This window comes from Mycteria americana, chromosome 6 (assembly GCF_035582795.1).
Source record: "Mycteria americana isolate JAX WOST 10 ecotype Jacksonville Zoo and Gardens chromosome 6, USCA_MyAme_1.0, whole genome shotgun sequence".
NCBI lineage: Eukaryota > Metazoa > Chordata > Aves > Ciconiiformes > Ciconiidae > Mycteria > Mycteria americana.
Genome location: NC_134370.1, coordinates 9,669,192 through 9,685,224, shown reverse-complemented (window position 1 = coordinate 9,685,224; position 16,033 = coordinate 9,669,192). Strand labels below are relative to the sequence as shown.

The following is a 16,033-nucleotide window of genomic DNA, read 5'->3' as shown; positions in this document are numbered from 1 at the left end:
CAATAAAAATTCTGGAATGTGTATAGTCAGTTGTTTCTTCCTACAGATCTGCTCCTAGCAGATAGAGATGCAGCAGAAGACCAGATTCTGAAATTAAACTAATTAACTTTGAAATAAGTCTATTACCAGTTCAGGCAGCTTGAATTTTATAACATCTCTCTAGGGAAAAATGAGCCTTTATGTAAGGAGAAAAGTAAACAATGAAAGTGTAAAAGGAGTGCTATGACTACTGCACTGTAAAATTCAGTATTTTGCCTTGCTCATTACTATGGCGTTTATTCTAACGGCATCTTGAGTATGGCCAGAACTACTATGTCAATGTGTGTCTATACTCGACTTAGATTATCCTGAAAGGACTAACTAGAGTTGAGTTCATTCTCACTGCTTCAGGGGAAGGCTTTGAGGTCATACTTCTTTGTTTGGCCTGCCTTATTCCTCAATGCTGAGATTTAGCAAAGCTGCGCTTGTGTGGTGGTGGTTTATTGAAACTGATGGAGAAGGTTTGAGATGTGAGCTCTGGCAGTGGCAGTTGAAATGCAGTGCTGGAAAGAGCTTGTGCCAAACGCTGAGAGGTCTGAAATCTGAGATTTTGGCCTGTTGTGCCTGGATGTTCTTGAACAGAAAGCACATGAGTAAGTATTTTCAGAGAGGAGTACCTATGATGTAACACTTGCTTTAGACAAACCTGTTTTTCGAAGGAAAAAAAAAATAGAAGCAGGTGTCTTATAACTGTTCTGCCCTGTGATAAATCCCCTCTTTGTGTAGATTTTACTTTTCAGGTTTTCTCCTGGCCAAGTATCAACTCAGTCAGAAGAAACTAGAGTTTTACAGTCTGGAAGATGTCCTGTTAAATATATGTGCATTAACACTATATATGCACATAAAAACACAAACCCAAGTAATGCTTTCCTTCCCCAATTTTAAGTTAAAATCCAATTTCTGCCCTCCATATTTGTAACTTTCATTATGTGTGTCATAGAAAAGAGAGTTGTCTAAGGAAATTTTGCATATACAGAATCACAGGAAGGAATTGACTTCACATGAATGGTTATTTCATGTATACTGGAAATGCATTCTTCAGTTTTATATTCAGATTGAATTTAATAATCTGTCAAGCATCCTTGGAGGACTTTGTGCAATTTGTAAACAAAATATAGCTATCATAATTAGAAATTTAGTGTCTGAAAATTCTGTGTGAGAAAATTAAGTATCCTTATCGCAAAAAAAAGAACATCGCAGTTAAATGAAGAGCCAACTTCAGTTTTAAATACTTTTGTGGTGTCATCTGACGATTAGTGAAAGCAGGTTTCATAGAATTTATTGGATTCATTTCAATAAATGGTCAGCTGCATTAAAATGGTTGATAATGCTCTGTATGTGCAATTAGGCTGAGATTTAGGAAGGGAGTCCCCTACAATTTGTGAGTTTTAATGAAAAATGTAATCCACTTAAAATAAATCTATGACCTTCTAAATGTTTATTTAAAATGCATGCACATAAATGTAGCAAGTTAGAACATGCAAACACTTGATTAAACTAATGAACAAACGCAATGCTATATCCTGAACACATGAAAGGGATAAATAGTGCTGATCTCCCTGATAAGGGTAGATACTAAATTTAGCTCATTATCTGTAGCACCTTTGTTTAAGAATAGGAAGAAAGTGATTCAGGCAGCTCAAAACTTGTTAGCTTGATTTCAGCAGTGTGTAAAGATCTAGACCATAATTCCATAATTTGAGGAAAGAAATAATTAAACACATGGTATGATGGAATAGTGAAACAGTTGAAATGTGGATTTATCGGTGTAGTTCATACTGAAATAATTTGTAAGAAAAGTGACAAGAAAATGCAATATATTTTAGCTGAACCTCAACATTTGATGATAGAAAATCATTGAAACTGAAGAAGTCAGAGAATACATAAGGGAACAGTAAGGGGAACACAGCTTGTTAATTGTGAAATGTGAGTGGGTGTGCTGAACAAGTAACTTAGGATGGAAAGATATCAGTATTACTTAAAGACTGATCTTGTTACCTAAATTTTATAATCTACTCATAAGACTGCTAATGAAATCTGGTGATACAAAGGTGGGAGTTACTTTAAATGTGAAGGAGGACCAGAATATCCTGCAAAAAAGGGTTAGAGTAATGTGTGGGATGTAATTACTTCCGTATAAATTGTAAATTCATACATTTAGGGATTAAGAGTATTAAGAATTTGTTTTATAATCTTGGATTGAAGTGTGGAAGGTGACATGGGAGAAAACTTGCTTGTCTAGCTCAATTAGAATATGAGCAGATTCATATTCTTAATTTTATATACTCTACGAACTATAGGCTGTAAAGTGTCAAGTGCACTAGTAGGATGATCAGTCACAGAAACTACAGTTAAATATATGAAAAAATTAGTACTATATTTCATTTTTGTTACTACATTTTTATGAATACAAATTGAAACAGACTCGGAGGGAGAACCATCAGGATGATCAGGGCTATGGAAAATACTAACAGAGCATGGTTTGTTTAAATTGGTAAAATGGAGGCTGGGAGGGAATAGTGCTGCTGTTTATAAACACGTGTGGAGTGTATAGACTTAAAAGACAGACTAGCTCTTTAAGTCCAGTGATATCAACTCTGGTAGGAGAATAACTGGGGTAAACTGCCCATCAATACATCTAGTTTGAAATTGGAAGGAGGCTTTTGACTATTACAGCTGTGAAGTTTTCTAAGAGTTGTTATCAGAGATATTGGAGCTTGATACGTTGCTGGCATTAGCATGGAGTCTCAAAATCTCTAATCCAATGGGTACTGTCAGCTACTGCTAATCTGAAAAGTCCCTGTTTCTTTTAGAGAGTAAGAAGCAAAACATCTATTTGTTTAATATTAAGACAACAAATCTCATGCAGAGTCTACCAAAGAGTATACTTGTGTTCAGTCACGAAAGACTAGGAAGGCTTTCCCTGCAGTGTGCTTCCAGTAAAGACTGCCGTGGCATCAGGCCTTATTATTCTGTACCAACCTAGTTGATCTTGAGTTTGAGACCTGAAGTCAAACAGTTAAAGGGTGCTGTTCAGCAGTACACACCAGTGGCAGGCAGTGCAGCCCTTTTGGCTTGCCTGCTCAGACTTACCCTGCAGATTCCCCAAGGCCAGATGGCCCTTGGGTGGTCCACTCTTCCTGGCTGAGGAAAGAAATGGGACTGAATGATAGCAGCCAGATAGCATTTCAAGAACTGCATCAGCTTGTGTGCATTAGGATTTCTGACTAGTTCATTCACGGAGGAGGCTGAGTCCTGGCACAGCTTGCTACTGTGCTGCTTTAGCTGGAGACCTGTCCAGGATCTCTCTGCCTACCATTAAGTCTCATTTGGAGCAAGACTATTTGCAGGAGGGGGGAAATAATTACATCCCATATGGATGTTGAGGAGCTGTGCAGTGACAGTGTAGGAACACAAGTACACCTACTATTAGAATGCTGGTGAGCCATTCTTGAACAACATCTATATTTTCATTTACAGAGCAACTTTGTATTTTTATGTAGTTACTATCTCATCACTTTCCTGTAAGACAGGTGATTTACTGCTTGGTAAAACTTCCAATAGAATTTTTATTGAAAATATATTCAGATATATTCTCTCTTCTCAAAAATATTTTTCATAATCTCAAATTCATTATCATATGAAGATTTTATTGAGTACTTGAGAATAGTAATATTTGGTTTGTATTTGTGGTGGTTGAAAAATTATGTGAAAGCAATAATTCTCACAGAATCACAGAATCGTATAGGTTGGAAAAGACCTTTAAGATCATCGAGTCCAACCATAAACCTAACACGACCAAGACCACCACTACACCGTGTCCCTAAGCACCTCATCCAAACGTCCTTTAAATACCTCCAGGGATGGCGACTCAACCACTTCCCTGGGCAGCCTGTTCCAATGCTTGATAACCCTTTCAGTGAAGTAAAATTTCCTAATATCCAGTCTAAACCTCCCCTGGTGCAACTTGAGGCCATTTCCTCTCGTCCCATCACTTGTTACCTGGGAGAAGAGACCGACCCCCACCTCTCTACAACCTCCTTTCAGGTAGTTGTAGAGAGCCATAAGGTCTCCCCTCAGCCTCCTTTTCTCCAGGCTAAACAGTCCCAGCTCCCTCAGCCGCTCCTCATCAGACTTGTGCTCCAGACCCTTCACCAGCTTCGTTGCCCTTCTCTGGACACGCTCCAGCCCCTCAATGTCTCTCTTGTAGTGAGGGGCCCAAAACTGAACACAGTATTCGAGGTGCGGCCTCACCAGTGCCGAGTACAGGGGCACAATCACTTCCCTAGTCCTGCTGGCCACACTATTTCTGATACAGCCAGGATGCTCTTGGCCTTCTTGGCCACCTGGGCACACTGCTGGCTCATATTCAGCCAGCTGTCAACCAACACTCCCAGGTCCTTCTCTGCCAGGCAGCTTTCCAGCCACTCTTCCCCAAGCCTGCAGCGTTGCATGGGGTTGCTGTGGCCCAAGTCCAGGACCTTGCACTTGGCCTTGTTAAACCCCATACAATTGACCTCGGCCCATCGATCCAGCCTGTCCAGGTCCCTCTGCAGAGCCTTCCTACCCTCCAGCAGATCAACACTCCCGCACAACTTGGTGTCATCTGCAAACTTACTGAGGGTCCACTCGATCCCTTCATCCAGATCATTGATAAAGATATTAAACAGAACTGGCCCCAACACAGAGCCCTGGGGAACACCGCTTGTGACCGGCCACCAACTGGAGTAAACTCCATTCACCACCACTCTTTGGGCCTGGCCATCCAGCCAGTTCTTAACCCAGCGAAGAGTACACCCGTCCAAGCCATGAGCAGCCAGTTTCTCCAGGAGAATGCTGTGAGAAATCGTGTCAAAGGCTTTACTGAAGTCTAGATAACATCCACAGCCTTCCCTTCATCTACTAGGCGGGTCACATTGTCGTAGAAGGAGATCAGGTTGGTCAAGCAGGACCTGCCTTTCCTGAACCCATGCTGGCTGGGCTTGATCCCTTGGTTATTCTCTACATGCCATGTGATGGCACTCAGGATGATCTGCTCCATCAGCTTCCCCGGTACCGAGGTCAGGCTGACAGGCCTGTAGTTCCCTGGGTCCTCCTTCCGGCCCTTCTTGAAGATGGGTGTCACATTTGCTAATCTCCAGTCAGCAGGGACCTCCCCAGTTAGCCAGGACTGCTGGTAAATGATGGGAAGGGGCTTGGCGAGCTCTTCTGCCAGCTCCTTCAGTACTCTCAGGTGGATCTCATCAGGCCCCATAGACTTGTGAGTGTCTAAGTGGTGCAGCAGGTCACTCACCATTTCCCCCTGGATTATGGGGGCTCCATTCTGGTCCCCGTCCCTATCTTCCAACTCCAGGGGCTGGGTACCCATAGAACATTCGGCCCTGCTATTAAAGACTGAGGCAAAGAAGGCATTAAGTACCTCAGCCTTTTCCTCATCCTTAGTCACTGTGTTCCCTCCCCTGTCTACTAGGGGCTGGAGATTCTCCTTGGCTCTCCTTTTCTGCTAATGTATTTGAAGAAGTGTTTTTTGTTGTCTTTTACAGTAGCAGCCAGACTGAGCTCTAGCTCAGCTTTGGCCCTTCTGATTTTCTCCCTGCACAGCCTCGCTACACCTTTGTAGTCCTCCTGAGTTGCCTGCCCCTTCTTCCAGAGGTCATAGACTCTCCTCTTTTTCCTGAGTTCGAGCCAGAGCTCTCTATTCAGCCAGGCCGGTGGTCTTCCCCACCGGCTACGTCTTTCGGCACCTGGGGACAGCCCGCTCTTGTGCCTTTAGGACTTCCTCCTTAAAGAGTGTCCAGCCTTCCTGGACTCCTTTGCCCATTAGGGCTGCCTCCCAGGGGACTCTGTTGACCAGTCTCCTAAACAGGCCAAAGTCCGCCCTCTGGAAGTCTAAGGTGGCAGTTTTGCTGACCCCCCTCGCCGCTTCTGCACGTATCAAAAACTATCATTTTGTGATCACTCTGCCCAAGACGGCCTCCAACCATCACATGGCTCACAAGTCCTTCTCTGTTGGTGAACAAGAGGTCCAGTGGGGCACCTTCCCTAGTTGGCTCACTCACCAGCTGTGTCAGGAAGTTCTCTGCCACACACTCTAGGAACCTCCTAGACTGTTTCTTCTCTGCTGTATTGTATTTCCAGCAGACATCTGGTAAGTTGAAGCCTCCCACAAGAACAAGGGCTAGTGATTGTGAGGCTTCTCCCAGCTGCTTATAGAATAGTTCATCTGTCTTCTCATCCTGGTTGGGGGGTCTGTAACAGACTCCCACCACAATATCTGCCTTGTTGGCCTTCCCCCTGATTCTCACCCATAGACACTCCACCCTATCATCACCATCATCGAGCTCTAAACTATCCAGACACTCCCTAACATATAGGGCTACCCCACCACCTCTCCTGCCTCGTCTATCCCTCCTGAAGAGTTTATAGCCATCCATTGCCACACTCCAGTTGTGCGAGTCATCCCACCACGTTTCTGTGAGGGCAACCATATCATAGTTTTCCTGATGTACAATGGCTTCCAACTCCTCCTGCTTGTTGCCCATGCTGCGTGCATTGGTGTAGAGGCACTTCAGCTGGGCTGTCATCTGTGTCTCCTTCATAGAACAACACCCCTTGTGTGCTTTGAGGCGTTTCACTGGTGTTTCCCTCTTGGCTCCTATTGCCCCAGTATCCCCTAGCTCAACTCTGTTCGACTTTGGCTGTGCCCCGGCGTACCCCTCACATCTCAGAGACACAGGCCGAGTGCCCTCGCTGGCACCCGCTCCCTCTAACCATGGCACGTCGTCCCTCAGCTTCTCTCAGGCAAGCCTGATATTACCCCCTTCCCCCTTCGAGTCTAGTTTAAAGCTCTGTTGATGAGCCCCGCAAGTTCCTGAGCAAAGATTCTCTTTCCCCTTTGAGAAAGATGAATCCCATCATTCTCAACTCAAATGATCAGATATCAAATAAATACAGAATAAATAACAACAAATATTTTATTTAAATGCTTTGATTAGATTGTATGAAAAACAGGACTGTGACATTTATATACAACACATCAATACTTTTGGTTTTTTTCTGTGATCCCAAAGGAAAAGATTAGGGTTGAAGACAGTAGATGATGTTTTCTCATTAGGTGGAAATTGATCTTATGACTTGAACTACTGGAACAGATTGTTACTTTGGCAGTTCATGAAAATCCTCAATAGAGAGAAATCAGATTCCTTCTCTTGTGTTCTGTGGGCAAATAGCTTTTTTAGACATATAGAATGGTTTCCTACCTTTGAGGATAGCATAATTGACTTCCAATTCAGGTTTATAAAGTTGTTTTCTGTTTTTAAAGGTCCCCGTCCCGTCCCCCGCCCCCCCCTTGGATTGAGTGACACATTAGGAAGATCAGAAAGAAATCCAATTTTAAATAAATGGAGAAAAATTATAAAAAATTGCATAGAAAATAATAAAACATATTTTTAATTATCTTTGTTCTGCAGCTGTAGTGCTCTCTGTTGCACAAAAGGCATGTATTAGTGAATGTGATGTTTCTGAAGAGAAAATGTATTTTTGCTGATATAATGGTGATGTTTCATGGTATATGTATTTAAGTAGGAAAATGTGTAAATGATATTTATAAGTCCTACATTTACTTTGCCTTTATAAGGCAATAGCCACACGAAAGCATTTGCTCTTCAAATGATGTTTCAGTAGAAGTCAGTATTATTCTATTGCTTTGGGTTTTTTTCAATTACATATTCCATTTTCGTACTGATTGATACATGCTGTGATATCCCCATGAATGTTTTACACTTTGACTGAAGAGGCAGCCCTGGCCACGCAGTCTTACTTCCATTGGCACAACCATGCGTATGTGGGCAAGGTGAACCACGTAAGGGAACACATCCAGATTAAAAGCTAGCCTGGCTAAAAATAAGAGCAAGTTTTAACCTGGATGCATTCCCTCATCTGGTTCATGGTACAGCCATGTGAAAACTGGTGCCAGTAGCGATGATAGCTAAAGAGTGAGTAGTGAGGGGAGGCCAGGGGTGCCTCTTCTGGTGGCAATGTCAACTGATGTCACTTTAATGCATGTGCATGCCATGCACAGGGTATTGATGTGTTCTTTGAAGAAAACCTGTTGCTTTCAAGGTCCTGAGTTCAGGTGTGTCTCCTTAGAATGTGTCCTTCCTCCATGCCAGAACAAGACCTTGTACATGGTGTTTCTCCTCTCTATCTCACCTTTCCTGTTCAGTGTAGACCAGCAGTGAAGCACTGAGGCTGTAAGAAAGTTATCTGCGACATTCTTTCAGTCACTGATCTGGTTAACAGTATTGTTTAAGATTTTTTCATTGTTAACTTTTTATACAAAAATTTTGTCCTAATTTTAATACAGTCAATGTCATCTGAATATATTTTGGATTTACTGTATGAATTCTTGCGGTTTCCTGTCTCCAGATATGAAAATCTCAAATCAATTGGCATGCGAGTAGTTTGTGTGTTTTATTCATTATTTGCCACTAGGGGACACTGTTGACCACTACATTTCTGTGCAAGAATGGTAGCTGTAGTAAAAGACACGAATGTGTTTTCATTTTCTGACTGGAGGCACCGTTTTCGTAATTCTACGCTCTTCCCTGATCAAAGAATACTTAATCAATTGTTTATTTTTAAGCACTTTCAGATTCAAATTAAGTGTTTCCTGCAGTGATTTACCAAATCAGAATCTTGCTGAGGTTACAATTCTATTACTGTATCTATTATTAATGCTTAAGAAATAATATACTGAATTGTTCATACTCTCATTAGACCTCATTCAAACACCATTAATCTTTTCTTGGTGGAAGGTATAATGAACAATGGGAATTGAGTGTCTCCATCATTTAATGAATGGAGGGTAATTTGGATACAAGTGGACATCATTCTTCTATAGAGTACTAGGAAAAGTTGACAACTGGTTGGGTACAGATTATTTGCCTGGTCATTGTGTATAAGAAGTAATTGTAACAAGTGGCCCAAAAAATGATAATACACGTTGGAAAAATATAAATTACCCCCCCCCCCCCCCCCCCCGGGATAATATGTTTTAAAATTATGAACTTGATGTAAATTACTTATTTAGTTTATTTAGTCAACTTCAGCAGCTCTCTCTTCTAAATGCTTGTCCAATCTCTCCTTGACTCAGCGTAAACCTTTGCATCCAGAGCATCCTTTGTCAGGGTTCCTTGCCAAGGAGGTCTGATACTTTTTGCATAAAGAACTATCTCCTCTTGTTTGTTTTGAACATGGCTTCTTCAAGCTGCATTTGATAAAACTTGGTTCTTATATTCCAAGAGACTGTAGACTCTTCATATCTACCTTATTCACTTATGACTTATAGACATTTATCATTCACTTCCAAATTTTATTTTTTTCCAAGTGAAAAAGTCCTAGCCAACTCAGTATTTCCAGTTGCAGAATCCATTCAGTTCCTTTGAACATCCTTATTAGTCTTCTGTAAACAGTCTCCAGCTCTAATCTATCTTCTTTTTGAGTAGGGCACGCAGTTTTCTAAGTGTAGGCAAACCACTGATTTATACTGTAGGGTGACAGCATTCTCTGTTCCTAACGTGTGATTTGCTTTTTTGACCATTGCTGAGTGCTGAGGTGATATTTTCATGAGTTATTTTAAGATAAGACTTTACTACTGACTAGTGATGGTTGGTTAAGAGACTATTTTCTTTCTAGTCAAGCTAGAACATAGCTTAGACAGTTTTAGATTTATCTATGTCGAATTTCATGTGTAACTTTGTTGCTCAGTCACATGGTCAGGGAAAAACTTGTTCTGTGGTTCTTCAAACCCGATCTTACTCTTTCTGCCTTCCAGTAGTTGCCTTTATCAGCAGATGTTCTTCACTGCTCATCCTCTTTCAGGATCATTAATGTGTATGTTGAATATCTTGGGTACTGGCAGAAATCCTTGTGGGACTCCACAGGTGACCTCCCTCCCTTTAAAAAGTGGCCATTTACTCCTGTCTACTATTTCTTACTATAACTTACAGTCAATTATTTAGCCATGCAAAGGTCTTCATTCTCTTGCTACAACAATCAAGTTTCCTTTAAAAGTCTTTGGTGAGGAATTTTGTTAAAAGCCTTGTGAAATTCCATGTCAGTATATCAATTGGATCACCCCATCTTGATATCTTCAAAGACCTTTAATAGGCTTGGAAGACAGGCCTTCTCTTTACAAAAACTACACTGATTTTTATGAGTAGATGGAAATTATCTCTCTATTGACTAATTCTGTCCATTCTTATAGTTTCTGCTGATTTGTCTGGTAGAAACAGAAGCATAGCAGGCCAGCAGGCCAGTAGTTTTCCAGATCTTCCCTGGAACCTTTTTAAAGTGTTGATGTCATGTGTGACATTTGGGATACAGACTAGTGTGTTGGGTGGTTTTTTTTGTTTGTTTGTTTTTTTGCTATGTATTTGGTTTTTGCTTTTTGGGTGTTGTTTGTTTGTGGGTTTTTTGGTTGTGGTGGGTTGGTTGGTTATTTGGTTTTTTAGCATGTTATCACTGAGTTTCCAAAGAAGGTTATGCCCAGTGTAACTTCAACAGCTTTGGTTTTTCATAATGTCCAGTAGCTTGAGGGAAGGATTTACCCCAGTTAAGGCTGAGAGGGACATAACATTGCTTATAGTATCAGCATCAAATTACAGAAATACAATATAGAATATATTGTATTCTAATATTGTATTCTAATATACAATATAGAATATAGAAATACAATATACAAATAAAAGTCATACAATATCTGTATGCCATCACTGATGATAATTTCAATTCCATGATTGATAATGCTTAAAGTGGAACACATTGGTGTCCTAAAAATTCAGTTTTCCCCATGTAGAAACAAAGCCAGTCAGTGATGATGTACAGTCACTGACAAGAGGCAAATAGTGCATAGTCTTTTTTTTTTTTTTTTTTTTTAAGCAAAGTTCTGAATATATTCTGGTTTTAAATAACAAGATTTTAAGGGTATTCCAACATCTAGAGCATAAAATAATGATGAAGAGATCACGTTTTGGTTATTACAGAACAAACGGGAAATAAATATTTCTGCTATTCATGATTTTAATAATAATATAATTTGAAAATGACGCATTTTGCTGACTTTTATTTAGCAAAAATAATTGGCTAAAATATGTTCCAAAATAATATATAGTTGTGGGTTTTGGTAGCTTTGTAGAATGATCTATAAAATTTTATAAAAATTGAATGTTCAAATAATTACTTTTATAAAGCACTTGATAGTGTATTTTACTCTTGAAAGACAATGCAGAATGGCATTGGCAAAAGGGCGAATTTTGATTCCTGAGATTTAATGTAGTATAATCTATATTGTAACTGAATTTACTGTAAGGTTATTTGCTTTGATATAAGCTTACTCTGCTTAGTTCAAATGCAGTATAGTTTTTCTCCAGAGGTAACATGCAGTGTGTACTGTGCTGCACGTTTTAGACCTGTACAGCATCTAAAAATATGATGCGTTACACCTTTCTTTCAATTTGTGACTCATACAGTACATACAGTTTTCGGAGAAGAATGCAGAAATATATCATTATTTGAGCTAATCTAACACTTTCAGTTTGACTGACATCCCTTGTCATCAATTTTTTTCATTGAGCATCTGTTAAACATAAAAGTGTATACTGTATTTTATCAGAATGAGCAATGCTAACATCTGTAATTAAGCCTCCCCTGTTTCTGCTTTATTGGCTTTAACATCCCTGTCTAACAGATTGTACAAATTGCACATTTGTTTACAAAACAGGTCCAGATTGTTCTTTGAACGTCCCTTCCACGGAGTCTTACTGGATTCTACCAAATGTAAAGCCATTCAGCCCTTCTGTGGGCCGGGCTTCCCATAAGGCAGTCCTACATGGGAAATTTATGTGGGTGATTGGTGGATATGCTTTTAACTACAGTTCGTTCCAAATGGTGTTGAAGTAAGTGACTTCTCCTTTGTCATATCCCTTCTGATGTGATTTAGGGAAAACCTGATCTTACCAGGGAGGTAGCCTCTATCCTGCAATTTAACTGAAAGTTTTGTATGTTTTTAGGTTCCTTATTAACAGTGTTATTTTCTGCTTGTAATTTTCTTATGGTTAAAAAAAGTTAAAATATGGGTAATATTGATCTATATGTGATACTAATGAGTAATTTCTTCAGTTTTTTGTGAAAACTGTTGCTATAATTTGCTGCAAAGCATAAAAATGTTTGTAGTGATAAGACAGTAAAAGAAATCCATGTGCTGATATTTTCAGATAGTAACATATAGAATGCTATTTGCATTATTGACATTAATTTATAATTGTAGGAGATTTGTATTTAATGCATGCACTTAGCCTGTTGGTGCCCTGCCAGTGGGGTTAGGCAGGTCATCCATATTTCACTTCTTCATATTTATGACAGTTTGTATGGTGACCTGTGTATATGTACAGGCCCTAAATGTGGTAAATGCAAGTATTAGGATATGTTTGTTAGCAGTTTTACTCTATTTTTGCCTACTTCTTGTCTTCTTCCACACCTTTGCAATCATCCAAAACAAGTCCCATCATCTTTGGTGATTTCCTTTTCTATCTCTGTCGTCTTATTTTTTACCTCTCTTCTATCTCGTGTTTTAATCCATTAATGGATTAATCATTAATTAAAATTTAATGGAAATTAAAATCAACCATACAGCTGAGAGGGAGCTCAACAATAAGTTTTCAAAGTAGTGCAAAAGATTGTGGCATAAGCAGGTTAGTGAGGGTTTTTTTGGTGTGACTGATAACAGTGAGCTTAGCAATCTAGTTTCATAACTTTCTTGTAAGTCTGGTGATTTTTATTACAGTCCTATTTTCTGAGATTGTTGATGGGTCCCTGAAAGAGCTGCTTCTGTTTTCATTGATGAGCATTTAGTACACTATCACTAGTTAGTACACTTGTAACAGTTAAAAGTGATCGTATTACTGCTGCTAACAAATTAACATATCAGATAAGCAAGTGTGACTGATCAAGTGTGCACACTTTGCCAAACAGAAGTTAGTTCAAACATAAAAAAGTCCCTATTTCTCTGCAGGTAGAAAATGTTTACTTTTCTATTTCTCTTCTAGCTACAATTTGGAAAGCAGTATATGGAACGTAGTACCTGTATCCAAAGGGCCACTCCAGAGATATGGACACACTCTTGCTTTATATCAGGTTTGGACTCTTCAGCATCCTATTTAATTAATTTCTTTGTGTGTGCTGTTCGCAATCTTAAAATGATTTATCGTGAACATAGATTTTTGAGGATAATTTAATTTCAAGTCCCTAAGCATTTTGTATTAGCGTCTTCTTCAGTACTTAGATCTATGGCACAATCTTTTTCCAAAAATTGTGCAATGCATCTAAGTCACTTATTAGCTGACCATAAACCTGCAAAGCTAAACCCACCCATAAAAGAGGGCTAATATAATTGGAACGGTGGTAAGGGAAGGTGAGCTGGGAGACAAGGGTGACTCCAGTGTGGGCAGCACCCTCACTGACCAGGCACCATCCCCAGCGGCCGAGCCCAGCAGGCTGAGCCGGGTGCTGGTAGCAGGGTCCTTTGACAGCCCCAGACATGGCAAGCAATGACCCAGGTCCAGGGACTGTCCAGGGAGTCCACGCAGGAGCAAAAGGAGACAGGGCCAGAGGCAGGACTGGAGAGAAGGCTACAATGTATGCCTGAGGGGTCTATTATTCAGGAGACAAGCTACCTGCAGCGCAGGTCCAGGTGCATCCAGGAGACAGGATCACAAGCAGTCAGGGACTGAGGGTCCATGGCTGAGCCCCGGGTGAGGCTGATCAGGGCCATTAATGCCTGTTAATGACCTAAAGGCCGTGACAGTAAGAAATAAACTTTTATTTGTTTTATTATTCTTAGTAAAGAACCAGACCAGTATTAAAATACAAACTGTTGTTCTATAGTATCATTTTACTGTAAGTTCAAATAAGTATGAACTACTGGCAGTTTTGCTTCTACTGCTATCAGGTAGTCTGCAAGTCTGCATGCTGCTTTATTGAAAGCACTTTTAAAGGTTTATTTCACTAAAGAAAAAAAAGAGAAAGAAAGGATTCTTTGTACAGATAGAATATAGAGACAGAAATGATCTTCATTAAAAAAACCTAAAAATTGGCTTTTGTTAGTTCATTAACTTTTTGCTAGTGTTGGTCGTGACTCCAAAATATAAAGGACCAAAAGTGAATGCAATGCATAACTTAGCCTTGTACGATGATGGCAAACTTGTTGACTGTGACAGAGAAATACGGACTTTGTATCCCTAATTTTCAGTTGATTGCATAAGACACCTCCAGCAGGGAAGAACAAAAAAATTGTATCAAGTCAGACCAGACTGTTCATCTAGCCTGGTAACATGTCTTGAATAATGGGTAACAGTGAATACCTAGGGAAGAATATAAGAAAAAATGACAAGAACATACAGAAGCTTCCTCAGCATACCGTTCTAGCCTGTAGCTGGGATTTTCTAAGACAGGATAGTATTTTTGTAGAAAGATTATGAATCCATGTTTTATATTTTTTTCCAAATTTTCAGACCATATATTTATTTCAGCATTGACACCATCCTGTGCCTAAGAATTCCAGTGTATTTTGTGAAGAAAAACTACCTTTTGGGAAACTGGTACTAGCTGGTTTAATTTTGATAATCCCTACTTCTTATACTATTTTCCATTTATTTTCTCTGTACCACTTGTGATTTTCTGTAAGTCCATCATATCCTCTCTCTATAATTTCTTTTTCATGCTGACAATTCCTTGCATTTTTAATAATCCTCTAGAAGGAAGCTATTTCATACCTTAGATATCATTGTGTCATTGCCTCTACCTCTTCTAATTCTGTTATATCCCTTCTGAGATAGGGGGAATCACAGTCTTTAGTGTATTGGTACCTTAGAGATTGATGTCATAGAAATAATGGTCTATTTTTTTCCTATTAATTCTTAACAGTATTTTAGCTTTTTGAAAATCTGCTGTTGGCTTTGAACTGGTATTTTTACAGAACTATCAGTTATAACCACAAGATCTCATTCTAGTCAATTCAAAACCCACTGTCGTATGAACAGACTTAAAATTGTTTTCTATTCATATGCATCACTTCATGCTTATCTATGTGAACTTTTATTTACCCTTTTATTTGTCCTTGTATTGCACATTCAGTATTATGAGATTCTTCTGCAATTCTTTGCTTTTGACCATTGCCTCAGCTATTTTGAGTAATGCATTATTGTCAAAAAACCATTGTCATGTTTCCATTCATCCCTGTGCCAGATTGTTTTGAGTATGTTGAACAAACAAATCCCAATTGTAGATCTGTGTGGGACACCACTAAAAGTCCTCTATTCAGGGAAAAAAATGCTCACTTCTTAAGTGAACTTTTCTTTATCAAATTATTTACCCTTGTATTATCTGCCTTGCTCACCCCAGAGCAGCATAGTTTCCTTAAGGCATGAAGAACATTATCAAGCATCTTTTGGAAATTCCAGGTAATTCAACCACACCTTTGATTCCTTCAGGAAAATCCAATGATTTGCAAGATATAACTTCTGTTTTCAAAAGTTGTTAGACTTTTCCTCAGTCTCTCTGTCTTATCCATGTGTTCACTGCATTCTGTCCTTTCTGCCTATTGCTTTTCAGTCTCTTGGTACTGACACATTTTTAAGGAGGGAGTTACACACTACAGACGGGGCTCAGCTGTTTTGTTCTTAAAATCCTTCAGAACTGATCCTGGTGACTTGTTGCTGATTATTTTGTCAGTTTTAGGTTTTTTTACTATAACCTTCTGTATTAACTTCTGCTGTGGAAATATCTGTAAAGTCTACCATGAAGAACTCACATGGGAAAATGAACTTCATTTTATTGCTATGGCTTTATCTTCTTCAGACTGTCCTTCAGACTGTCTGTTGGCACCACAAATTATCTAGTTGGCTGTATTTCTAATGCATTTGAAAAATGATGTATT

At 39.5% G+C, this 16,033-nt stretch overlaps 1 protein-coding gene across 1 annotated transcript in view; it reads left to right on the top strand.

Annotated features, from left to right (window-relative positions):
- Window positions 1–16,033, top strand: part of ATRNL1 (attractin like 1) — a 542,236-nt gene that overhangs the window by 54,498 nt on the left and 471,705 nt on the right. Inside the window, exons 6-7 of the mRNA XM_075504052.1 lie at window positions 11,822–11,996; window positions 13,146–13,233. Of these exons, the coding sequence (XP_075360167.1) occupies window positions 11,822–11,996; window positions 13,146–13,233 (263 nt within the window). The remainder of the gene's footprint in view (window positions 1–11,821; window positions 11,997–13,145; window positions 13,234–16,033) is intronic.